The 26955-nt window shown below is 43.7% G+C and overlaps 1 protein-coding gene across 1 annotated transcript in view; it reads right to left on the reverse strand.

Annotated features, from left to right (window-relative positions):
* Positions 1-13852: 13852 nt before the first annotated feature.
* MSANTD1 (Myb/SANT DNA binding domain containing 1) overlaps positions 13853-26955 on the reverse strand; it is a 35021-nt gene continuing 21918 nt past the window's right edge. The window contains exon 4 of the mRNA XM_073340144.1: positions 13853-14671. Within this exon, the coding sequence (XP_073196245.1) occupies positions 14431-14671 (241 nt within the window). The 3' untranslated portion in view covers positions 13853-14430. The remainder of the gene's footprint in view (positions 14672-26955) is intronic.

A 26955-nucleotide genomic window follows, 5' to 3' on the forward strand; every position in this document is an offset into this window, starting at 1 on the left:
ATAAAAGGCGATTAGATTAGTCAGGCATGACCTTCCCTTGGTGAATCCATGCTGACTGTTCCTGATCACTTTCCTCTCATGCAAGTGCTTCAGGATTGATTCTTTGAGGACCTGCTCCATGATTTTTCCAGGGACTGAGGTGAGGCTGACTGGCCTGTAGTTCCCAGGATCTTCCTTCTTCCCTTTTTTAAAGATTGGCACTACATTAGCCTTTTTCCAGTCATCCGGGACTTCCCCGGTTCGCCACGAGTTTTCAAAGATAATGGCCAGTGGCTCTGCAATCACAGCCGCCAATTCCTTCAGCACTCTCGGATGCAACTCGTCCGGCCCCATGGACTTGTGCACGTCCAGCTTTTCTAAATAGTCCCTAACTGCCTCTATCTCCACAGAGGGCTGGCCATCTCTTCTGCATTTTGTGATGCCCAGCGCAGCAGTCTGGGAGCTGACCTTGTTAGTGAAAACAGAGGCAAAAAAAGCATTGAGTACATTAGCTTTTTCCACATCCTCTGTCACTAGGTTGCCTCCTTCATTCAGTAAGGGGCCCACACTTTCCTTGGCTTTCTTCTTGTTGCCAACATACCTGAAGAAACCCTTCTTGTTACTCTTGACATCTCTCGCTAGCTGCAGCTCCAGGTGCGATTTGGCCCTCCTGATTTCATTCCTACATGCCAGAGCAATATTTTTATACTCTTCCCTGGTCATATGTCCAACCTTCCACTTCTTGTAAGCTTCTTTTTTATGTTTAAGATCCGCTAGGGTTTCACCATTAAGCCAAGCTGGTCGCCTGCCATATTTACTATTCTTTCGACTCATTGGGATGGTTTGTCCCTGTAACCTCAACAGGGATTCCTTGAAATACAGCCAGCTCTCCTGGACTCCTTTCCCCTTCAAGTTAGTCCCCCAGGGGATCCTGGCCATCCGTTCCCTGAGGGAGTCGAAGTCTGCTTTCCTGAAGTCCAGGGTCCTTATCCTGCTGCTTACCTTTCTTCCCTGCGTCAGGATCCTGAACTCAACCAACTCATGGTCACTGCCTCCCAGATTCCCATCCACTTTTGCTTCCCCCACTAATTCTACCCGGTTTGTGAGCAGCAGGTCAAGAAAAGCGCCCCCCCTAGCACTTGCGCCAGGAAATTGTCCCCTACGCTTTCCAAAAACTTCCTGGATTGTCTATGCACCGCTGTATTGCTCTCCCAGCAGATATCAGGAAAATTAAAGTCACCCATGAGAATCAGGGCATGCGATCTAGTAGCTTCCGTGAGCTGCCGGAAGAAAGCCTCATCCACCTCATCCCCCTGGTCCGGTGGTCTATAGCAGACTCCCACCACTACATCACTCTTGTTGCACACACTTCTAAACTTAATCCAGAGACACTCAGGTTTTTCTGCAGTTTCGTACCGGAGCTCTGAGCAGTCATACTGCTCCCTTACATACAGTGCTACTCCCCCACCTTTTCTGCCCTGCCTGTCCTTCCTGAACAGTTTATAACCATCCATGACAGTACTCCAGTCATGTGAGTTATCCCACCAAGTCTCTGTTATTCCGATCACGTCATAGTTCCTTGACATCACCAGGACCTCCAGTTCTCCCTGCTTGTTTCCAAGGCTTTGTGCATTTGTATATAAGCACTTGAGATAACCTGTTGATCGCCCCTCATTGCCAGTATGAGGCAGGAGCCCTCCCCTCACAGACATTCCTGCCTGTGCTTCCTCCCGGTATCCCGCTTTCCCACTTACCTCAGGGCTTTGGTCTCCTTCCCCCGGTGAACCTAGTTTAAAGCCCTCCTCACTAGGTTAGCCAGCCTGCTGGCAAGGATGCTCTTCCCTCTCTTCGTAAGATGGAGCCCGTCTCTGCCCAGCACTCCTCCTTCATGGAACACCATCCCATGGTCAAAGAAACCAAAGCCTTCTCTCCGACACCACCTGCGTAGCCATTCATTGACTTCCACGATTCGACGCTCCCTACCTAGGCCTTTTCCTTCCACGGGGAGGATGGACGAGAACACCACTTGCGCCTCCAACTCCTTTATCCTTCTTCCTAGAGCCACATAGTCCGCAGTGATCCGCTCAAGATCATTCTTGGCAGTATCATTGGTGCCCACGTGGAGAAGCAGGAAGGGGTAGCGATCCGAGGGCTTGATGAGTCTCGGCAGTCTCTCCGTCACATCGCAAATCTTAGACCCTGGCAAGCAGCAGACTTCTTGGTTTTCCCGGTCAGGGCGGCAGATAGATGACTCAGTTCCCCGGAGGAGAGAGTCCCCGACCACCACCACCCGCCTTCTCCTCTTGGGAGTGGTGGTCGTGGAACCCCCAACCTCAGGACAGCGCATCTCAAGCCTTCCAACCAGCGGAGTCTCCTTCTGCTTTCTCGCCCCAGACATATCATTTGGTCCACTCTCCGCAACGATACCTGTGGAGAGAACATGAAAGCGGTTAGTTACCTGTGTCTGCGTTGCTGGAACCCGGACATTCCGCTTACCTCTTCTGGACATCTCATCCCTCAATGCCCCATATACCGCACACTGGCATCCGTGCCCACATCTGGACAGTCTGTCAGTCCTCTTCTGTCCTACCAGGACAGCCGCTCCAGCCCTTCCAACTGGAGTGCAATCCCTGTCTTCCCAGTAGGACCCTCCATAGCCTCTATGCTGGAAGCATCTTTGCCGGGGGAGCATCCCTCATTCTTTTGGGACCGCTGACTGTTTCCAGCCCTGGAGATGTCAGCTTCTCCCCTGTTTCCAGCCCTCCTCAGCCCTTAACGCCAGCTTTGCAGATGACAGCCAGCAGGCAACTCCCTTAGCTGATTCTCCTCCTGCCTTTAGCCCTCTCTAGTCCTTTGGCCCTGACTTAGGGACACCAGACAGCAAACCCATCTTGCTGATCTCCTGCCTTCCGCCAGCAGCCACCTTCTGCTTCCTTCCAGAACTCCTCCAGTCGCTGGGGCTGGCCTATGGCAGCTCTCACCTGCCCTTCCTGACTGAACCCATCTACTCTGACTCATTGGATTTCTTGCTGATCCTTTTTTAGTGTCCAGGAGCTGCCTCACCCTTTTAATTGGCCAAATGGGAGCACCTGCTCTGGCACAGGAGCACTGAACCTCCTTCATGTATTGAGGCCAACCACCCTCTGATAGTGGTGTTTTAGAGATGCTAATTAACCTCTTTTCAAAGGTTTAACTTCCTGGCCTTGCAAACAGACCCTGGTCTACCAGATGACATCCATTCTATATCTCTCTCTTCATGCATTTAACAATTGAGCTTGTAGATGTTGATAACTTAGTTTTAACATAATTCTATTCCATTTTGAATATCACGTGTTAACAAATACCACAGTACCTTCTCACACAGGAGTCTTATTATCTATTTAAAAATTTTGCAGCACAGTGATTGATTTAGAGAAATGGATTTAGAATTCCAACCACATTCTCCATTAAAACAACAATTTTAAGGTTGGTTCAAAATCTGGCCTAAGCAAGTTAAGAATCTGTCTTTAGAAATTAGCCATCTGTAGCTAATTTGGATACTTTTTCACTTTTGTTAATGAACACACTTAGAATTACTCATTCTCATTATGAATGTTTGTTCTGATAAAGCACTTGGTCTGACTGCCGCAGAAAAAAATCTGTGGGAAAATGAAAGTGTGTTAACCTGAAAAAATTATGAATAAATCAAATTGCAAAAAAAAAAAAGGGGGGGGCAACATGTTTGAAACTTTTTGTCAAAACATTATAAAAAAAATGAACACTAATTTGAAGATGTATCCTCAGGCATATACACACAGGAAGTATGCTACCCATAAAACTTGGGGAAATTGATTTAGTAATTTAGAGGACAGATGGTTTGTGTTTGCTTGCTGACACAATAACACCAAATGTTCACAAACTTATTTTTCAAATTTTCCTGTCAATTGCATTACCATCATAGGATCTGATCCTGGAAACATGTACATAGCTTAGTAATGTACTCACCTGAATACTCTCATTGATCAGTGCAAAAGTGCTCACAGAATCGGTATGTCAGCTTACGCCTTTGAAACTCTGTTCTGGTCAGTTGGTGTTTCCTATGCATCCAGAGAACAACAACAAGGTGGGTAAAAGAAGAGACATCGAGATGAGAACCTGAATGAGTTTTAGCTATGTGAACAGGAAAAGAAGGCCAGACCTCAGAAATACTGGAGGAAGAAATGGCAAGACTTGTAAATAGCCTGGATTTGTGGGGCTAGAGAACAGAATCAAAGATGAATGTTTTAGAGGATGATGGTGCTATCAGTAGTTACAGAGAAAGGAGGGAGCAGAGGACTTGGAAGAGAAGATAAGGCTTCCATTTTCCCATATTTAGATTAATTTGACTGGGAGACACTACAAGGAAATTCCCCCCCTTCCCTGTTTTTTTAAAGTTTTAGGCTGTGTGTGCATGAGCAAAAACAAGAGATGAAGAGTTCTCTGTATGCTCAAAAGCTTGACACTCTAATCTCATCAACATAAGTTGGTACAATAAAAAATATTACCTCACTTACCTTGTCTCTCTAGTTGCTATCATCAACATAGGAAAATCTTTTCTACTTACAATGGAATCCTGTTATAAGTGGGGCTTGGAAAAAATTACCTAACATCTTTCTGGGGTAAAAAAATACTTGTGCTGCCATGCTCAGAGTCTTGTAGAATAAAAATAGTAATACCACTTTGTGTACACCATTAATTATTTGACTAACATTTCAGAACAGGACTGCATAAAGTAGATGTTATCATACTGAATTTGTCTTGCATTTGTTCTTTTATTCCTTGTTATTCATATTTTCTCTCCTTCAACATTGTATCTGGGTGTCTTTCTCCATTTTGTTGTTTTTAAGTCTAGTTTTCTCTCCCACCCTCTCTCTCCTTACCAGTTTTTGTTTGCTCCCTCCTTCTGCTATGTTCTCTTTCAGTCTCTCCTTCCTTCACCTTTCCTTTCTCCTTAATTGCTTACTTCTTTCCAAATTTCTCACTTTCTCATGTCTCCCCTTAGCCTTCTTTAACTTCTCTTCCACCACCATGCACACAGTTTTCTTTCCCCTAAATCACATATGTGCACAGAAGCAATATCTCAATCTTGTAAAGACTACCAGACATTTTAATGTTAGAACAAGGTGTTCAACATATAATTGGGGCTAACTGAATCTCTCAAAAGCTTAACAATCTTTACCTGCAGCCAACTCACATAAAGGGTGTAAAATTTGTTCTTACATTTGAAAACAAAATTGGAGAAATTACAACAAGGCTGTGGGCTATCCCTATGCGCATATACCCCAGGCTAGAACTTATCACCATCCCACTGTGCTTTCTGTTTACGTAGGGAATGTCTACATTTGCAGTCATAGAGTGTGATAGCAGCTCATGCGGACATATCCAAGCAGGGGTGGCCCTAGACTAGCTGCCAGCAACTGGTGCCCTAGGCAAACCATGCAATCGCAACCCCAAGGGCAAATCCCAAGGGCTGAGGTTTTTTGTAAACTGGGAAACATTTTGTCCCTTTTTTTCCTTTTAAACTTAAAAAACATTAAACAGAAGCTTAATTATTCAGTTTGTCTGTCCGTCCATCCATCCAGTGTTTCTGAGATCAGATAAAATAGAGACACGAAATTTTCAGAATAGATTTGTACACGACAGAGATGATATTTCAGTCCAATGATGCATTAAAAATGTTAATTATAATTTTTATTACAAATCTAAAATCATCCATTATGCTATCCTGCTTTAACTGCCATTACCACCACATCCAATATAGAAAGAAATAAGAAAACTCTTCAATAAACCTTAACCTATATATACCAATATACCTATATATAACCTGTATATACAAAACACCCCAAATAAAAAACATTCTTTGCTCTTAAAACATGGCTTTTCTTGCTTTAAGTTTTGAAAATTCACTGGTTCTTTTAGATCCAGTTTTCCAGCTATTTTATGCTCTATTGACATTGTGGCAGGTCCAACAAGTCTCTCTTGCACCATTGTTGAACGCAGATATGTTTTTATCAAATTTTAACTTTTAAGCTACTACCTTCCCCTCTAGCTACAGGCACTGGCAAAGTTAAAAGAATGCGTAGAGCTATAACAAAGTTTGGAAAACAGTTTATTTTCACAAACAAACTTCACTACTTCTTCAGGAGTGGAATGTTTCTTAAGTCGTCTTGAAAAAGCCTGAAGCTCAATACACGAATCTGTAGCATCAGTGTCTTTTGAATTTTCGTGAGTCAATGCCGACTCCAGTTTTATACAAAATTCTCTTATCTGTTTTGCTTGATCACACAAATTTTCTTCATCAATAGAAAAAAGGAAAAACTATCGTAATTCAAGTTCTGTCCAATTTTGAAAACATTCCAAATGTTCTATACTTCTTTCATGTGAAGAGAGAATTGAAGATGTTTTTCCAGTCCTTCGAACCATTTTCAGTAAGTGATGTACCAATTACTTGATTTCTAAACAACTTGCAGCAAAAGCAAAACACAGAGTCCTTCAACACTGAATATTATAACCAGTTTTGATTAATTTCTTCCCCATTAATGAGTTTCCTCTTGTAATGCTAAGCAGAGAATTTTCTTTTTTTTCCATCCTTAGGGAAGGGAAATTCATGAACTTGTTTGAGTTCATGTTCCACAAATATTTGCCGCACAGTCATCACATCATGAAGCTGGATCCCCATACTATAACTTGTTTGTAACTTCCTCATCCTTTCTTCCTTCTACTTCATTTACTTCCATTTCTGCACGTGTCTCTGAAGGTGACTACATTTTCTCCAGTTCCAGATCAGTCTGATGCTGTGAGCTGCCTTCATCTAGAAGTAAGTTTCCATCATCTTGAGTTTCCAAACTGTTTTTTTTGGATGTGAGTTAACCTCCTCTCCAAGTAAAATTCCTGTATCTGGATGCTGTGAACTGCTTAAAGAAAAGATATTTCAGGAAGGATCCCTGCTGTTTTGCTTGGTCCTTTTCCTTCTCAACCTTTCGTTTACGATACTCAGCTCCTGAGGGTTTCCCTTTTTCTGCCATGGGGCATTTGAATATTGTTATGTACTGTGCTCCCAACTGCAAGCATTAAAGCGTTAAGGATGGCTGACCTCATGGTTGGTGATTTAAACCACATTGTAGCCATCCCAACACATCTTTTCACTGCTTAAAGGATCAATGATTAGTAACATACACTCACTTACCTATTAAAACAGTTAGTTATAGCATTTACACAGAAACAAAAATTACTTTTTTCAACGTTATAATCCGACACTTTGTTTGAAAGTAATCCCCTTCCTCATGGTTACCTGCTTGGAGCGTGACGTCATCACTTTCGTAGTCTATTAAGCTTTAACACTGTTACTTTTCTTTTATGGAGCTTATTTATTACATGTGAACCAGTTATAACAAAGAAAAGTTAATAATTATACAGCCCGATAATAACGCTAAGGTTTAATAACTAAAGATACTCACATTTTGGATTTATAATGCTGAAAGACGTTATTCTTTGGTGACAAGAAACACAATTTTGCACAGTATTCGCTTGATTCTTAACCATCTACCTGCGACCAGGGCCAGATTAAACTTTTTTGGGCCTGGCACCAGACGTATTTGTGGGCCCCCATGGGGGCAATGGAGCATGGTGTTGGGGGCGTCAGTCCCCAGAGTGAGGGGCTGGCCAGGGACATGGCCTGGGTGACCCTGCTCCGCCCAGCCCAGTGGAAGAGCACTAGTTACAAATCAGCAGTTGCCAGACGCACAGTGGCCTGCTTGGCCCTGTGCTGCCAGCGTGCCCCTTCCCCTCGGGGCAGGCTATGCCATGCCACACCCCCCCCCGCCAATTCCCTAAGACCAGAGCCTCCCCGGACCCACTATGCCCATCACCCCCCACCCAGATCCTGCCACAAATGCACATCTCCCTGGCCAACATCACCCTTGCCCACAGCCCCACCACAACTGCCCAGAAGCCCCACTCCCTAGTGCCCCAAGACACACAGATCTTCCCCCGCCTCCCAACCCTCCAGAGACCCCCCTCCCCGCCGCACTCACCGGCCCTCTGGGAGGCGACTCAAGCCGCCAGCTGCAGCCAGGGCTGGTCCCGGAGTGTGGAATTGCTCCAGCCCCTCGGGAGTGGTGCGATCAGCCAGGTCAAGGCCTGTCCCAGACGAGCTCCCTCAGGACCCACTTACCTGGAGGGACCCAGCCAAGCCCCCCACACTGTCCCTCCCCCACAACTGGCTGAGACTGGCCAGGTTTCTGCACCAGTCCCAGGCAGCTCAGCTCCGGGGAGACAGGTGGGCCCCACAGGTGATGGGAAGCAGAGACTGTCCAGACTGGAGGTGCACTGGGGTCTGGCCAGGGGGCAGAAAGGAGCCAGCAGGTGGGGCCAGGGGTTGAAGAGGGGCCGTTGGCTGGCAGACAGGCTGAGAGAAGCAAGGAGTGGCGGGGGGGGGAGCCTGTGGGCTGATGGGACCTCAGGGCACAGTGCAAGTAGAGCAGGCCAGGGCCCCTTCTGAGCATGGGCCCAGTTCCATGGTGCCACTGGCACCATTGTGAACCCGGTGTTGCCTGCGACATGTGTTAAAATGACCGTTTGACATGCATCAACTCGCGATATCTCCACTCTACATGAATTTCCGGCTGTGTGACCTTGCTGTGTATTTGAGTTAGGTATCACTAGCATTGCAGCTCTTGCCGCTGGTGGATGCGTTTCGTTGTGGTTGACTTATTGCTTATCAAAATTGTGGAGTGGGTCATCTTGATGCTACGTCACAAATTGAAAAAAGAATTTGCTAAAATATTTATTTTTGCAGTAAATAAAAGATTTTGACATAAATTCTCAGAAATGTAGAGAAATGAACTATAATTCATATTCCCTTGTACACACATGGGAATTGAAATAATGACATCTTTATTGTTTTATGTGTTTCTTTCCATCTTTCATTTTTTTTTTAAATTTGATTTTTTTCATCAAATTTGGTGCCCCATTTAACTTGGCACCCTAAGTGACAGCCTAGTTTGCCTATATGGAAGGGCCACCCCTGTATCCAAGATAGCTTTAATCTAGTTAGCTTGGATACCAGAAGCAGACACCGCTTGCTTTACTCAGGTGGCTAGTCCATGCTGATTGCCCAGGGTTCCAGGCAGGCTTGTACCTCCCGGGCTGAAGCATGAGCTGCCATGGCTTCACTCTTCTGATACCCAAGATAGCTAGATGAAAGCTACCTTAGGTATGTCCACTCAAAGTACATTCTGTGACAAAGTTCCTTCTCTACCTTGGTGGGTCCTGCACTTATTGGCGGATTTGCTCACTTCAGAGATTCACGGCAGCCCTCAGTTTGGCCACTTTTGCTAGTGGCTCAAATGTGCCATTCACTCGGCTAGCCTCATCACTAGCCAGCATGGGGAAAGGGAGAAGAACAATCCCCACAGTCTCTGCTGACCCACCTAGTGGGTCAGGGGATAGGCCAGGGACCTTCCTCTCTGGTGGGACTGTCAGTCCAGGTCACCGCCTCTTGTCTCAAATAGGGAGTTGAGGGGAATGTGGGGGAACCCCGGCCCGCCCTCTACTCTGGGTTCCAGCCCAGGGCCCTGTGGATTCCAACCGTATATAGTATCTCTTGTAACAGCTGCATGACAGCTCCAGCTCCATGACAGCTCCAGCTCCCTGGGCTACTTCCCCATGGCTTCCTCCCAACACCTTCTTTATCCTCAACACAGGACCTTCCTCCTGATGTCTGGTAACACTTGTACTTCACAGTCCTCCAGCAGTACGCCTACTCACTCTCAGCTTCTTGCTCCCAGCTCCTCACCTGTGCCTCACTGACTGAAGTGAGGTCCTTTTTAAAACCAGGTGCCCTGATTAGCCTGCCTGTCCTAATTGATTCTGGTAACTTCTTAAATTGCTCCAGGTGTCCTAATTAGCCTGCCTTAATTGGTTCCAGCAACTCCCTGATAGTTCTGGAACAACCCATTATCTTACTCAGGGAAAAGGGACCTGCTTAATCTGGGGCTAATATATCTACCTTTGATCACTAGTCCTGTAGCCACTGGCCTGACCCCGTCACAATTCATATTCCATGATTGCAGTGTAGACAAACCCTAAATCAGCAGTTTTAAAATAATTTCTTAAACTGAGGGAGACAGCAGCCAGTGTGGCACAGATTGAGCACAAAGGAATTTGGACAGAGTATGAATGTTTCTCAGAGGAAGATTCGACTGTTCGTTAACTAAATTAAACCACTAAAAAAGTAGCTTATTTTTGAATGAGAAAACCTACTTCTTAGTGACAGAGTAAAACCTTCCAGTATAACTATGGAGGTAAAAGTCAAACAGCACGTAAGTCAGGCTGAGGGCTATGCAGTTTACTGCACAAAGTTCAAAGATGGGTTGGGCCTGTTGTTGCCAAGTGATGGAATTTAATTATTTTAAGGTTCAAACAGCTACTTTAAATACATTTATTTATTTAGTTATTGCTTCCATTGTGGAGTGAGGTAGGAGTTTCTTTAATAATAGATAGCACAGACAATAGGTACCGAAGTGAAATTATCTGAATTTGACAAATAGGGAGCGTTGTCTGAATGCATCAGCCCACTTAAAGTTTGACCAGGGATGGAACCAGAGTGGTTATGCACCCAAGGCCAGTTATAATTTTGCCAGAACCAAAGTGCTCAAAAATAAAATAATATGAACTAATACATTACACTGACCAAATATATCTTTGAAGTAAGCATTAGTGTATCTTCATCTCACAGGATGTTGGTATCAGAAAGATATAAATAGGTATATATGTATATAGAAAGAGCAGTAGCACAGCTAGCTTTATGCTAAATAAAATAGACTGTACAAACAACTTCTAAGATAAATTCAGAGAGGGGATGTAGTCTAGTGAATAAATTGGAAAATGGCACAGTTCTTGCCACTAGCTATGGCCTAGGGTATGTTTACACAGCAGGTGGGAGGATGCTTCCGAGAACAGGTAGACAAACACATTAGTTTGAGTTGAGCTATCACTGTGAAAATAGCAGTGTGATTGTGGCGGCATTGGCAGTGGCTTGGGCTAGCCACCTGAGGACATACCCAGGAGGTAAGGTGAGTTTGTACTCAGTTAGCCTGAGGCACAGTGTGTGTCACCATGGTCACACTGCTAATTTTAGCAGTTTGAGCAGAACTAGCATGTCTGACTACCCATGCTGGGAATAACCTTCCCAGCTGCTGTATAGACATACCCTTAGGCGACATCTACATTACACACTGATGGCAGTGACATGTAAGGTCTATGTAGCTACATGCTGCAGTGAGAAAAGCAAGCTGTGTCCACACTGTGGTGTATAGCTACTTGTATCAGTGAAAAGCTTCAGCAGCTCCCCACTGCCAGACCCTTTCACTATGGTGAGGAATGGCTCTGGGAGAGGGGAGGCAGTGGGCTTTCCCAACTGCCTCCCCCAGCCAGAGTCTTTCCCTGTAGCCGGGGAAGGTACCAGCAGTAGGGAGTTGGCAAAGCAGGAAGTCAGCAGGGAAAGATTCAAGCAGCCAGGAGCTGGCAGAGCCTTCCCCTGCAGCTACTCCCAGGGGAATTCTGCAGCACTGCACAGGTGCAGAATTCATGTCATCCACAGATTTCTTTGCTTCCCCACAAAAAAATGACTTCTCAGGAGAAACAAAGGGAAGCTGCAAGAGAGGTCACTTGCTCCTCTCAGGCAGACCAGGGCAGCTGGCAGAGACATAAACCAGCATGGGAGGGAACTGGGCATGGGAAGACGTCAATCACCACCGGGGTGTGAGGCTGCTCAGGCATGTAAATGAGTGAACAAAACAGACTGTCTCTCTGGCTTGCTATTGCAGCATGCTTGGTGTGGAGGGGCAGGGCTTTGGGGTGTTTGGAGGTAAGGGTGAGGCAGGCTCTGTCCCCTCAGCAGAGCATAATGTTGCAGCCTGCCTGCTTAGTTGTTCCCATTGTTGTTAGTGAATTGTTCTCATCAATTCCCCCAGGAACATAAAACAGGTGTAAACATTTTTAAGTCCCATTTACATTGCCAGAATGGTGTAAAGGAGCCTTATTGTAAATGACGGTATGCATTTATAAGTGATCAGAACTAGTCAAAATTTTTGAACTGAAAAATTTTCCTATCAAAATGTGCTTTATGAACTGTTTACTACTGACCTTTCTGAAGATGGTCAATAGCTAATATAAATTGTGAGTTTGATTCCTCAGCATTCACTTGCCTATGATATACATACTGAGCATATGATTGCTTATATTTGTTGACTAATAACTAGAAATAAATGGTCAAACCTAGGTACATTACTATTAGAGAAAGGGGGGTTGGGGATTTCTGCCAATGCTCCCCACTACCATTCTCTTGCCATTCTCCATCTAGTGTATTGTAGCTTAAATAAATTACCAAAATAACTGAAACTGGCGTGATTATATTGCATTATTTTGACGAATAAAATATGCAGAATTTTGCAGAATTTAAAAATATAGTGCGCAGAATTTTTAATTTTTTGCACAGAATTCCCCCAGGAGTACCTACTGCAGAGAAAGACTCTAGCAGCAGGGAACTGCCAGATCCTCTCCCTGCTGTGAGTGGTTTTCCTGTGGAAAGGAAAGGCTCTAGCAACAGGAAAGTAGCAGGAACAATACATTGCTAAAAATAGCAATGTAGACATGGCAGTATGGCTTAGGCAAGTCAAGAGCTGTGTAGCATCTGTGCTCGGGTACACACCCACACTCTTCAGATGTGTCTTTACTCTACTCACCTAAGCTGTGCCTCACTGTCTACACAGCTATTTACACTCATGGTGAAAGGGGGCTATCAAAGTATGTAATCTAAAGAAGCATGCAGTGTGGACATATCTTTAGTTTCTCTGTATTTAACATGGGTATATGAACAATAGTTACCTTATATTTAACCTGTGTACATGATCAATATTACCTACATGACAAAGGTGTTTTGAGGGTTAAATTAAATGTCAAGTGCTTTGAAATGCTTGGATGCCAAGTACTATTATATAAATGCAAAGCACCATTTGAGAATTCTGGTCTGTAGCCACTAAGAAGAATACTCTCTTATGATTGAGTCTAATCAGCCCTTAGATGGGCAACTCTTGCTTCACAAATACAGCAGGAGCAGTGTGAACTTGACAGTAGAAATATTTGTTTCTCAAAGAGATAGCATATCAGCAGTTCAGATAATCTAGATCAGAGTTATTTGTTCAAGATGATTTTTAATGAAATACTCTATAAATAAAGACAACAAGAATGCTGCTAGTACTTCATCTTGATGACTTCTATACCATCCTTTAGGATTTCAGCTGCCTCTTGTGGTATATTAATGTTGACCACCCTCCCTTCATTTAAACCACTCCTTATAATATACTACTTCCATGTACCGTATCAAAATTATTTCACCAGCAAGAGAGATTGTTCTGGAAAAGTGTTATTAAAAATAAATGTTATACCACACTTTGAGATACCCTGGATGACCCAAATATGTGGCTATTATATCTCTGTATTGTGTTTTAGAATGAAAACTCCTTGAGGCAGTAGCAATGTCTTCCACTGTTTTGCACTGTCCCAAGCACACTATCTGTCCAGCAAATAATAAATAAGGTTATCTTTGTCTTTATTTCACTTGAGGGAGATCTATATCTAAATATAAAATGTATACACACAGTACAATATGTTTCTTTTGTGATAGAGAATAAATGGAGTTTTCTAATTGTTCGTTGATCATAAAGTCAACAGATTCCAGTTAGTAATGAAAAAAATTATACATTTAATATGAAAAGCAACTTCAAGTACTTTCAATACAGTTTAGTATTCAGTATATAGTTTTTATTTTTTTTATCAAAAGTGTATTTGGGAGATTATTTAATATTTCATTTTTGAGTACTGTTCATTTTTGCATGGAGTTTAAAATGTCCTGTGTTTGGTGATCTCAACTAGCTCTTCACAAGAATTATAGTTCACGCCACACAACCTCTGCATGTGTTTCAAAACTGAGTCTGGCTTGGACAAAGTCAGAAATGCAGTGAATGTGTCTGGAAAATACACTACTGTATTCTTCCACAGTAGGTCAGGTTGCAGACCTTGGTATGAAGCAGTACACAAGACTGCTGCTTGTAAAATAATACCTGACCTTAGCATAAATAGTACAGTAAATTTCATTTCCCAGAGCTATTCGTCCCTTAACCATTCAGTACAAAAATAGTTACAATTAGGTATATATTGCACCAATTTCCTCACTGTTATTACTTAACTCCACAAGATCCTGGATAGTTCTCACCCTGCATTAACTGTTCTCTTTGTTTCACTAGGATTACACTAAGATATTAATTTCCATAGAAAACATGGGAAAAGGGCAACAGACACACATAAGTTGTGTGATAGTGGATTTCTATAACATTGTTAAATAGTGTAGTTTAGCAGCATTCACAAAGGAAACTACACATTAGACTTGGAGATCATTTTCTCCAGTAGGTTCATCATTCTCTCCTGTAGCTGCAGGCTTTGAACTTGAATGATGTTTTGCTGATCTAGAATCCTGCGCACCTCCCTACAGGTTTCTTCCATAGCTCTGCTTAACTTCTTTTGTTCTTCCAACATGGCTTCCATTAGTTTTAGTTTCTTCTTTTGGAAACTACAGCTTTGAAGCTTTCTTTTCTTAACTGGTCTTTCTTCAGCTCTGAAATACAAATATTTTTTAAACATTAAACTCATATATCTGGTAAACTATAAGTAGGGCCTAAAATTTTATAGCCCTTTCTTGATCAAGTTATGTCTACTAGGGCTGATAAAAACCAACTTTATCCTACTATAGCTTTTTAAAAGTGCATTTTTACAGTTATATCATTTAGAAAAAGTTACTACTGAGCTTCTGGAAAAGAGCCAGGAATTTCCTTGTTTTTAACAAGGGTTTACTTTACATAATGCAAGTCAGAATATTCGCCTTTTATCGGATTTTCTTACCCTTTAAGCACCAAAGTTTTATTGTGAGAGGTTGGTTACTGTCTTTGAAGAACCCATCTTGTTAAAAATATATTTATACTGGACTTGGAATTCTAACTCCATAGCTACAGTAAACATCTCATCACCAGGCACTGCTACTTTAGGGCAAGATTGTAGCCCATTGTTACAGATCCTGCAGAGCTCTGCACCAATGAGGCTGTTCCCACTGTGGTGTAAGCCAAATCTCAAATTGTGTCCTTGCAGTACTTTCTCTTTGTGTCTCTCAATCAGTCCTTAAATTGCTGCCTGTAATTTGCCCAGAGACCTACCACCATATAGGGAGGTGTCTGGTAAGAGAAATTAACTACTACTAGACAAAATAAAGTTCTTAAGAAAATCAAATAGACTATTTCTGATCTTTGGAGAAAAATCTATGAGTTAAGTCAGCTCAACTCAAAGGCTACATAGGTGGATAAGACTACACATCCAGCCATGTTATAAATTAGCTGATGTGCCTCTGCCTGGATGTGTCAGAGCTCCCTCAACTAGGGAAATAGCATCTTTAATAGCATGCACCTGCTGTATGTCCTTATCTGAAATCTGTATGACTGTTACTTTTTTTTTTCTTTTGGGGTGGGGGGATGTCACATCTTCACAAATTGCTATTTGCTCAATGGTGCATCAAGATCAGTTTCTGGGTTTTGGAATATAGTGCTCAAATTGTTACTCAATTAGCAAGGGTCCTCACTCAGTGCACCACCTCTGAATGGTCAGTACTAGTCAGTCTTCTACACTAGGGCTTTGCAGCAGCAATGTAATGAAGAAGAAAGAGGGGTAACAGACAAACAGTAACTCTTGTTCCCCAAATGTATTGCTACCAAAGAACGACACTGACCTTCACCCTTGTTCATTCTACTTCAGAGCCTACTTGTAAACAGTGCTTCAATAAGTGGAGAAAAATTGGGAGACTGTTAAGGGAGGGAGTGAAAGGGGTATTTGCATCCTCAGTCTATGGAAAGTAGGGATCAAGAAAATTGTGTGTGCCTCTCTACAGTCAATCACTGCTCAAAAGGTTTCTGTGACCATATGGCTAAGCACAAATCTCCTAGCGTGTGGTTCTGTAGAGGCAATACTGCTGGAGAACAAGAGCAACTACTGACATGATGATCTGGAAGGAAACAGAGAAAATAATTGCTGATAAAATTTGGAGATCATGATTGGCAGAATAGTAAATGATGAGGACAGGGCAGTCATTTAGAGTGATCTGTGTTCTCCTAGTAAGGTAGGCCCAATCAAACAAAATGTGTTTTAATACAGCCAAATGCAAGGTCAGACATCTAGAAATGACGAATGCAATACATAATAGGGGTCTGTAATAAATATAAAGGGAAGGGTAACCACCTTTCTGTATACAGTGCTATAAAATCCCTCCTGACCAGAGGCAAAACCCTTTCACCTGTAAAGGGTTAAGAAGCTAAGGTAACCTTGCTGGCACCTGATGCAAAATGACCAATGAGGGGACAAGATACTTTCAAATCTGGAGGGGGGCGGGGAACAAAGGGTTCTGTCAGTCTGTGTGATGCTTTTGCCAGGAACAGATCAGGAATGCAGCCTTACAACTCCTGTAAAGTTAGTAAGTAATGTAGCTAGAAAATGCATTAGATTTTCTTTTGTTTAATGGTTTGTAAAATAAGCTGTGCTGGAGGGAATCTATATTCCTGTTTTTGTGTCTTTTTGTAACTTAAGGTTTTGCCTAGAGGGATTCTCTATGTTTTGAATCTGATTACCCTGTAAGGTATTTACCACCCTGATTTTACAGAGGTGATTCTTTTCCCTTTTCTTTAATTAAAATTCTTCTTTTAAGAACCTGATTGATTTTTCATTGTTCTTAAGAGCCAAGCGTTTGGGTCTGTGTTCATCTGTACCAATTGGTGAGGATTATTATCAAGCCTTCCCCAGGAAAGGGGGTGTGGGCTTGGGGAGGGATATTTTGGGGGAAGATGTCTCCAAGTGATCTCTTTCCCTGTTCTTTGTTTAAAACGTTTGGTGGTGGCAGCATACTGTTCAAGGACAAAGCAAAGTTTGTACCTTGGGGAAGTTTTTAACCTAAGCTGGTAAGAGTAAGCTTAGGCGGTCTTTCATGCAGGTCCCCACATCTGTACCCTAGAGTTCAGAGTGGGGAAGGAACTTTGACATGGTGGCAGAGCGGTGGCATCATTTTGAACCAGAGATTATTTTGAACCAGAAGCACAGTAGGATTTTAAAAGGACATTTTTTTTTCCTTTGGGCTGCTTGGAAGCAGCTTTTAAGTTGAAAGCAGTTAGAGTTTTTCTGTCTCTTTGCCTGGAGACAGAGCATCTCCATAACAAAAGGATTTTTCTCTAAGATGAGACCTTTTTTTCTGATAGCTGTTCTCAGGTTACAGCACACCAAATTTTACAAGCCAGGTTTTTTTTCTTTCTAACTCTCGGGTGTAAAGTTAGTTAAAAACAGAGAGGTTACGATGTCAGAATGCAATGTTCAACAGAAGCTGAGGAAAGATAGAAGGAATATGAAAGATGGGTAGAACTCAAACTAATGGAGATTGATGCACAAGCAGCCAAAGACAAAACCAGGGGGGAGGCAAAAGAAAAAGAAATGGAGGTTGCCTACAGGAGAGCTATGGAGGCAAACGAAAAAGAAATGGAGGAGAGGGAAAAAGAGAGGAAGCATGCACTGGAGATAGAAAAGGCAAAGGCTCAGCAGAATATTCCAGATAACCCTAACAATCCTTCCCCAACAATCCACAAATGGGAGCGACTAAGTCCACAGTATGATGAATCCAGTGATATTGCTGAATATTTTCTCACCTTTGAGAGACTGTGCACACTCCATAAAATTCCTGAAACTCACAAGATGACCACATTGGTCGCAAAATTGACTGGAAGAGCTCTGGACATATTCAATAAGATTCCTATTGATGAGGCTTCTGACTATAATATATTCAAGGATTTGATTTTAAAGCAATTTCAAGTTACACCTGAAACTAACAGAGTAAAATTTCAAACCCTTATGAGAGGGCCTGGACTAAGTAATGTGGCTTATGTAAACCAGATGACAGATCTATTTGATAAATGGCTCAACGGACGGGCTGTAACTAACTTTGGAGGAATGCGGGATTTGATGATATAGGAGCAATTCCTGAATACGTCCAAGGAGGATATAAAACAGTGTTTATAGGATAAGAAAATGGACTCAGCAGGAAGTCTGGCTTCTTATGCTGATCAATACGAGCAGTCCCAGACTGCCAGAGAAGTGGGCCAAACCAGAACAAAATGGGTGGAGTGAGGAGAGAGAAACAACCCTGGTCGCAGTTGGAGCGGATACCAGAAGGGACACCCTCACACCACACCCTACTACCGGGGGCAGCTCAAGGCCCCAACTACACACCAAGGAACAGACACCTTATCGTCCCATCACACCGTTCTCCATCAACCCACCTCGCCCCAGTGACCCGTCAGCTGGATGATGTTTTAAATGTAACGAGCCAGGGCATGTAAAGGCCAACTGCCTCAAGAACCCCAACAGACTACAGATCATTGCACCGGAATCACGCCAGAGGGCCTCAGGCCCAGATGCCTCCCAGATACCCTCAGAGCGGAGGGAAACTGTGAGTGTGAACGGGAAGAAGGTCACAGCATGGAGGGACATCGGAGTATAAGTGTTGGCTAACCGTGCTTCCTTAGTGGACCCTAATTTAATCGACCCAGAGGTCCAAGTGATGATTCAACCCTTCAAGTCAAACTCTTTTGACTTGCCTACAGCCAAGTTGCCTGTCCAGTACAAGGGCTGGTCAGGAACATGGACTTTTGCAGCCTATGATGATTATCCCATCCCCATGCTGTTGGGGGAAGACTTGGCCAATCATGTGAAGCTAGCCAAGAGGGTAGGAATGGTCACCCGCAGCCAGGGTAAGCAAGCTGTCACACCTAGCTCTGTTCCAGAAACTTCTACCAAGACCCGGTCAGAGGTGATGGAACCGGACCCCATGCCAACGTCTGCAACAGCAGTAGTGGATCCAGTCACAGACACCCAGACAGAGCCAGTCCCAGAACCGGAACCAGCGGAACAACCAGCACCAGAACCATTGCCAGCACTGAATCCAGTACTTGCAACCCCAACATCAGAGGGCCCCACCGAACCTGCACTGGCAGCAGCAGATAACCCTACACAAGAGGCTCAGCTGGAGCCTGATCCCCAACATAGTACACCAGTGGAGAGCGGTTCACAGTCAACGGAAACAGTCCCATCACCTGCATCGCTTCCAGAGGGACCAAGCCCAGGTCCGCAATCCAATGAGGAACTGATGTCTCTGGCATCAGGGGAACAGTTCCAGATCGAACAGGAAGCAGATGAAAGCCTCCAGAGAGCTTGGACGGTGGCACGAAGCAACCCACTGCTTCTCAGCTCTTCAATATCTACGCGCCGACATTCTCAGCCACCCCAGGACTGACTGATCAGGCATACCACTCCATTGACACAGGTAATGCTCACCCAATTAGAGCCCAACCTTACCGGGTGTCTCCTCAAGCTAAAACTGCTATAGAACGGGAGATCCAGGATATGCTACAGATGGGTGTAATCCGCCCCTCTGGCAGTGCATGGGCATCTCTAGTTCCCAAACCAGATGGGGAGATACACCATTTAGCTTATGGTAGTCCACGCAAAAACTTAACTCGCCCAGATAACTATCCAATGCCACGCACAGATGAACTTTTAGAGAAACTGGGACGGGCCCAGTTCATCTCTACCTTGGACTTCACCAAGGGGTACTTGCAGATACCGCTAGATGAATCCACCAAGGAAAGGTCAGCCTTCATGACACATGTCGGGCTGTATGAATTTAATATGCTCCCTTTCAGGCTGTGGAATGCACCCACCACCTTCCAAAAACTTGTAGATGGTCTCCTAGCAGGATTGGGAGAATATGCAGTCACCTACCTTGACAATGTGGCCATATTTTTGGATTTCTGGGCAGAACACCTGGAACATCTACAAAAAGTCTTCGAGCACATAAGGGAGGCAGGACTAACTGTTAAGGCTAAGAAGTGTCAAATAGGCCTAAACAGAGTGACTTAACTTGGACACCAGGTGGGTCAAGGAACTATCAACCCCCTACAGGCCAAAGTGGATGCTATCCAAAAATGGCCTGTCCCAAAGTCAAAGAAACAGGTCCAATCCTTCTTAGCCTTGGCCGGATATTATAGGCGATTTGTACTGTAATACAGCCAAATCGCCGCCCCACTGACAGACCTAACCAAAAAGAAACAGCCAAATACCGTTCAGTGGACTGAAGAGTGTCAGAAGGCCTTTAACCAGTTTAAAGCGACACTCATGTCTGACCCTGTGCTAAGGACCCCAGACTTTGACAAACCGTTCCTAGTAACCACAGATGCGTGTCTAAGCGTGGTGTGGGAGGAGTCTTAATGCAGGAAGGACTGAATCAAGAGTTCCATCCTGTTGTGTTTCTCAGAAAGGACCTGTCTGAGAGGGAAAGCCACTGGTCAATCAGTGAAAAGGAATGTTACGCCATTGTCTACGCTCTGGAAAAGCTATGCCCATACATTTGGGTACAGTGTTTTCACCTGCAAACTGACCATGCTGCGTTACAGTGGCTTCATACCGCCAAGGGAAATAACAAAAAGCTTATTCAGTGGAGTTTAGCTCTCCAAGATTTTGATTTTGACATCCAACACATCTCAGGAGCTTCCAACAAAGCAGCTGATGCACTCTTCCGTAAAAGTTTCTCATAATCAACTGGTTAAAATCATCCTTGAGATGTGGAAAATATTGTTAGTCTTTATACAGTTAGTAGTATATTTAGAGGTGCATGTGTCTTATTAACTCTGTTTTCTCCTAGAGCTCTAGGACGAAATCATAGCCAGCGTTTCACCCTATCTGTGATTTGGGTGGTATGTCATAAATATAAAGGGAAGGGTAACCACCTTTCTGTATACAGTGCTATAAAATCCCTCCTGGCCAGAGGCAAAACCCTTTCACCTGTAAAGGGTTAAGAAGCTAAGGTAACCTTGCTGGCACCTGATGCAAAATGACCAATGAGGGGACAAGATACTTTCAAATCTGGAGGGGGGGCGGGGAACAAAGGGTTCTGTCAGTCTGTGTGATGCTTTTGCCAGGAACAGATCAGGAACGCAGCCTTACAACTCCTGTAAAGTTAGTAAGTAATGTAGCTAGAAAATGCATTAGATTTTCTTTTGTTTAATGGTTTGTAAAATAAGCTGTGCTGGAGGGAATCTATATTCCTGTTTTTGTGTCTTTTTGTAACTTAAGGTTTTGCCTAGAAGGATTCTCTATGTTTTGAATCTGATTACCCTGTAAGGTATTTACCACCCTGATTTTACAGAGGTGATTCTTTTCCCTTTTCTTTAATTAAAATTCTTCTTTTAAGAACCTGATTGATTTTTCATTGTTCTTAAGAGCCAAGCGTTTGGGTCTGTGTTCACCTGTACCAATTGGTGAGGATTATTATCAAACCTTCCCCAGGAAAGGGGGTGTAGGGTTTGGGGGGGGGATACTTTTGGGGAAGACGTCTCCAAGTGATCTCTTTTCCTGTTCTTTGTTTAAAACACTTGGTGGTGGCAGCATACTGTTCAAGGACAAGGACAAGTTTGTACCTTGGGGAAGTTTTAAACCTAAACTGGTAAGAATAAGCTTAGGGGGTCTTTCGTGCAGGTCCCCACATCTGTACCCTAGAGTTCATATTTGGGAAGGAACCTTGACAGGGTCTGTATCCTGGAAAATAGTGACGGAAATAGATTTAGGTTTCATAGTGGACAAACTCCTCAACATGAGTTCCAAAGGTGATGCTGTGGCAAAAAAAGGGCTAATTCATTGGATGTATTAACAGGGGAGTAGTGAGTAGGAAGGTGATTTTACTTGTGTGTATGGCATTGGTGAGACCAGTACTAGAATATTGTGTCCATTTCTGGTGTGCATATTTTTTAAAAGATGCTGAAAAATTGGAGAGGGTGAAGAGAAGAGCCAGAAAAATTATTTGTGGGCTGGAGAAAATGCCTTAAAGAGCTCAATCTGGTTAGTTTATCAAAAAGAAGATAAAGAGCTGACTTGATCCTAATGAATAAGAACCTTCAAGGGGAGAAAATACTGGGCACTAAAGGGCTCTTCGGTCTAGTGCAGAAAGGCATAACAAGAACCAGTGGCTGGAAGTTAAAGCCAGGCAAATTCAAAATAGAAATACTTGTGATTAAGCATTAGAACGGACTACCAGGGAAATGGTGCATTATCTAGCTCTTGATGTCTTCAAATCAAGACTGAATACCTCTGTGGAATACATGATTTAGACAAAAACAGAGGTGAAAGTAAGCCAGTATGCACCGGTACGGTGTACCGGTAAGAGCCGGTGCGCCGTACCAGGACCGGCTTTCCGAGAGGGCAATTTAAAGCCCTGGGGTAGCAGCAGCGGGGCTGTGGCGGGGATTTAAAGGGCCCCAGAGCTCCAGCCGCTGCTAACCCCCCACCCCCAGGGCCCTTTAAATCCCGGCCTGAGCCCTGCTGCCTGAGCCCTGGGGTAGGGATAGGGGGGCTCTGGCGGGGATATAAAGAGCCCCGGAGCTCCAGCCACCGCTACTGCCCCGGCCCTTTAAATCCCCGCCGGACCCCTGCTGCCGAAGCCCTGGGGTAGTGGCGGTGGGGCTCTGGCGAGCATTTAAAGGGCCAGGGCGCTAGCAACAGCTGGAGCTCTGGGGCCCTTTAAATCCCCAATGGAGCCCGGTCACCACTGCAGCAGGGCTCAGGCGGGGATTTAAAGGGCTCGGGGCTCCGGCAGCTGCTACCACAGCAGAGCCCCAGGCCCTTTAAAGCTCTGCCAGAGCCCATAGCCCCAGGGTAGCAGTGGCAGCCGGGAGCCCCCAGGGCTCCTCAGTGATTTAAAGGGCCCAGGGCTCCGCTGCAGTAGCGGCAGCTGGAGCCCTGGGCCCTTTAAATCGCCCCCGAACCATGGGGCTCCCAGCCACCTCTGCAGCTGGTAGCTCGGGGGTGATTTAAAGGGCCCCAGGCTCCCAGCTGCCGCTACTGTAGCTGGAGCCCTGGCCCTTTAAATCAAGATTTAAAGGGCCCGGGGATTTAAGGCCCTGCCTCTTCCGGTTGAGGCCACGCCCCTTGCTCAGGACTCCGGCGTACCGGTAAGTCTTCTAACTTACTTTCACCCCTGGATAAAAACAAGTCATTGGGCTCAGTACTGGAATAACTGAGTGAAATTATATGATCTGTGTTATACAATAGGTCAGATTAGATGATATAATGGCCCTTCCTGGTGTTAAAATCTATTAATCTATTAAAATATTTCCCTTCCCCACCCGCTCCCAATATGAGAGAAATGGCAATATAGATGGCACCTCAGTGACATAAACAAGTCTATAAATTGTGTTCTGTCACTATTTTAACAATTGTCAGGCATATAAATTCTTCCTCAGAGAGAAAAAATGTTTTCAATCAGATGAAATCTATTTATAGTGTAGTTGGCAGTTTGATTTGGGGGGGGGGGTCACTAGAATACACTATTACATAAAGCTGTCAGATGTTTTATGGTTATTGCAATATAATGCAAGTTCTGTTAGTTCCCAAGAGCAAGACTCAAATAAAAATAGGTACCCCATTAAAAGAAAACAGATTCCAACTATTTCATCTCATCTACAAAATACTAGAAAATTCATTTGTTCTCATGTTAGTCACATTACAGCTCAGCAGCAAAATGTAAGTTGTTTTGGTTTTTTTTTTACAAGAGGGTCTCAGATTAAGGAATTCAGACAAAATGCACACATCTAGCTTAAACTACTTTTTGCTTTAAAAAAGAGAACATATATTTATACTGATCAAAATGTAAATCTTGGCACTTTCTAATATTATGAGAGTTGAATATTAAATCCAGTATTTTAAAAAAATTGTCATAAGATACACAACTGCCTTCTGCTGCATTAAAAAATATTTGGGAAGCTGACAAAGCTGGCACAAAGCTATTTTGGGGAACTTAAAAGTTTTCAAAGGTTTAAAGGTCAACTTAAGAAACACCTGTTTGAAATTTTTTACTCATTCATTGTTGCAAGTAACACTTAAGATAACTATAACTAAAGAAGAGAAAATTATTTTCAGTTTACTTTGTACATTTGACAACTCTGTGTATAGCTATCTATAGTTTCACTATAGTTAGTTTCTCCTGCTTCTGTGTGTTTCGGAAACCAACAGGAGAGAGATAAACATTTAAAAAATAGAAACATACAGGGATAAAAATACCAAAGTTGAGGGGAGGACTTAGGGATGGACGCAAGCGATTTTTCACTCAAGGACCCAATACTGCTTTTAATTCATTTTTAAAAAACTAAATAGATTAAACTGACATTGTCCCTTTAGTGAAAAGGACATATGCAAAAAATCAGAATGGATCCAAATTCTATAGCTAATACTTCTCTCCCTTGCTACTCATTCCCAACTGTTGCTGATATATAGGATGATATGTTAATTCCTCAAGATGAAATCACTTCTTAGCTCAGTATTTTCCATACTACCGCTAAAACAAATAGCTTCTCTCTCAACATGGCAACTGCCAGTGACTTTAATCCAGCAGTTGTCATTAGCAGCATTTCATGTCAGTCAAAATATAAGAATCTCCACCCTTTTCAGTTTAAATTATTATCAAGAGAACTGATGGAATTGTAGGATTCAGGCTTCTCTAAAGAGGTCAATCTATATAGCTTTTAAAAAAATACCTTATGACAATAACTCCCTCTTTTTATCCCCTTCCAAATATAGGTACCATTTATGCTGCATGTTTGTGTCACCTTTGGTCATGAAGGACAACAACTGCTTGTACAAGCAGGCCATGTCACTCATCTGACATAGTTATTCAAAACCATCAAGTTGTGTCTACAGAGCAACTTTTTTCACAGCACAACTGTGTGTCCAACTTGTGCACATCCACATCTACCATATTTGTTTAAAGGGGGTCTGTAGTACTGCATTGTGGGAAAATCTGGGTAGCCCTCTTATACTACTGCAGCAAGGGATAAAGTGTCCAGAGGGCATGCACATTAGTATTTTGTGGAGTAATATATTTGGGAGGTCCTACCACCCAGATTGGTGGGAGAAAGTCAGACCAGCCAATCTAGTCAAATAGCCACAGTTACAGGAAGACAGTAAGTTTAGGCTGATGGCAAAAGCAAAACATGGTTAACTGCCACATGGACATACAGCACATTTATAGCCACCTATGTAATTAAGCAGTTACATACTCTTTGAAGTTAGAATAATTTGGACTGCACACAGTCCTTTGAGTTTACCAACTGGGTAAGCACAGCTTAAACTGTTTTTGACTGAACCAGATTCTAACACTATTTGGCCAACTAGTGAGAATGAAACCAAATCATTTAGAAGCAAGTTCGAAACATATTTTAACCTAGGTCTCTTAGCGAGAGCACAGCTTTTAACACCTCAACACTTGCTGGCCAAACCGGTTAACTCCTGTTCAGCCACAGCAGAGTGTAAACCTGTTGTAAGGCCTGTATAAATCAGGACAACATCCACCTCAGAAAACCAAAATCTTTTATCATCATTTTTGGCCTGACCACACTACAATGAAACTTAGCTAGTGCTTTCATGCAACTTGTCACATGGTTTTCCTAATCAGTTGGAACAAGAACTGTGCTCTAAACCTGCTATTACACCACATGCCACAGACAACCTAGGACTGCATCTACATTTGCAAATTTTATGGACAAAATTCACTACCGGTGCAGCTCTACTAGTAGTAGAAATAGTAGAAACTGTAGTTACCAGTGTATCATGAAATCTTGCTTTGAGTGGCCTTTTCTACACCAACTGTTTTAGAGAAATCTTCCACTATTGCACTGGCACTGGAGCAAATAAAAAACAGCCACCAGTATTCTCACTGCAGGGGATGGGTTCTTCAGTTCCCCAGACTGTAGGAGGCAGATGTTTTGATTGGCTGGGTTGACACTCCAGATGATTCCTACCACTGAAGATCCCCTCCAGAATTTCCACTGCCTCCAAAGGTAAAGTAGCCTAGGAGTCTGGTCTTCTGTAGACTGTCCATAACCTGATTAATCTTTTCTTCTTTTTCCTTTTTGTTCTAGGGCCTCTTTCCTTCAGCTCTCCACTCTTTTAGTTTGGGGTTACTCGCTTTTTAAAGGTCATTTAAATTTACTTTACAGGGCTTTGGGAACTTTTTGCCAAGCTCCGCCTCTCAAATTAGCTCCTGGCAATGGATGAAAAAGCAAAAAAGAAGGGAAAGGGCAGAGTCAGTACCCTGTGCTCAGCACCCTTGGCCAAGTATATTAAAAGGGAAAGTGTTCCTTTTGCACCCTTAACCTTGGTGATACCATGGTTACGAAGCAGGCCACCAGCCCACCCCAACAGGATAGCATGGTGGCAGCTGTGGACAGACGAGGGGTCCAGAAAGACAAAATATTGACAAAAGTGCCCTGGACACCGGGGGCTCATACCATGGTCACTGATGCAGACTAGGCCCCATCACCAGGTGAAAGCAGGCAGTCAGCCTGGCCTGACAGGACAGCACAGTGACAGCTACAGACAAGTGAAGGGCCCAGAAAAACAAGGTGCTATGGAAAAAAGCACCCTGGACACCAGGGGCTCAATCCACGGCCACTAATGTAAACTGGCTCCATCACCAGATGTCCCATCCCAAGAGGACAGACCAGGAAGGATCCAGGAGCTCCAGCCAACAGAACTGGCTTAGGGTAACTCCCTGGGGCTCCAGTCACCACTCCAGCAGACAAAGCACCATGACAAGGGGCAGTACATATAGCCAGGGACCTCCCTCATTCTGCCACAGGCCGTGCTGCACCCCCTCTGATCCTCAGGGGTCCCAAGAACCAACAGTGTCACAGAGAAACCAGTATCTCACCATTGCCCCTTTTTCCCTTTACAGTGGGGTTGATGTGGCCATTTTGGACCCAGGTGGCCATTTTA

The sequence above is a fragment of the Lepidochelys kempii genome, chromosome 4 (genome assembly GCF_965140285.1).
Source record: "Lepidochelys kempii isolate rLepKem1 chromosome 4, rLepKem1.hap1, whole genome shotgun sequence".
Classification (NCBI taxonomy): Eukaryota; Metazoa; Chordata; order Testudines; family Cheloniidae; genus Lepidochelys; species Lepidochelys kempii.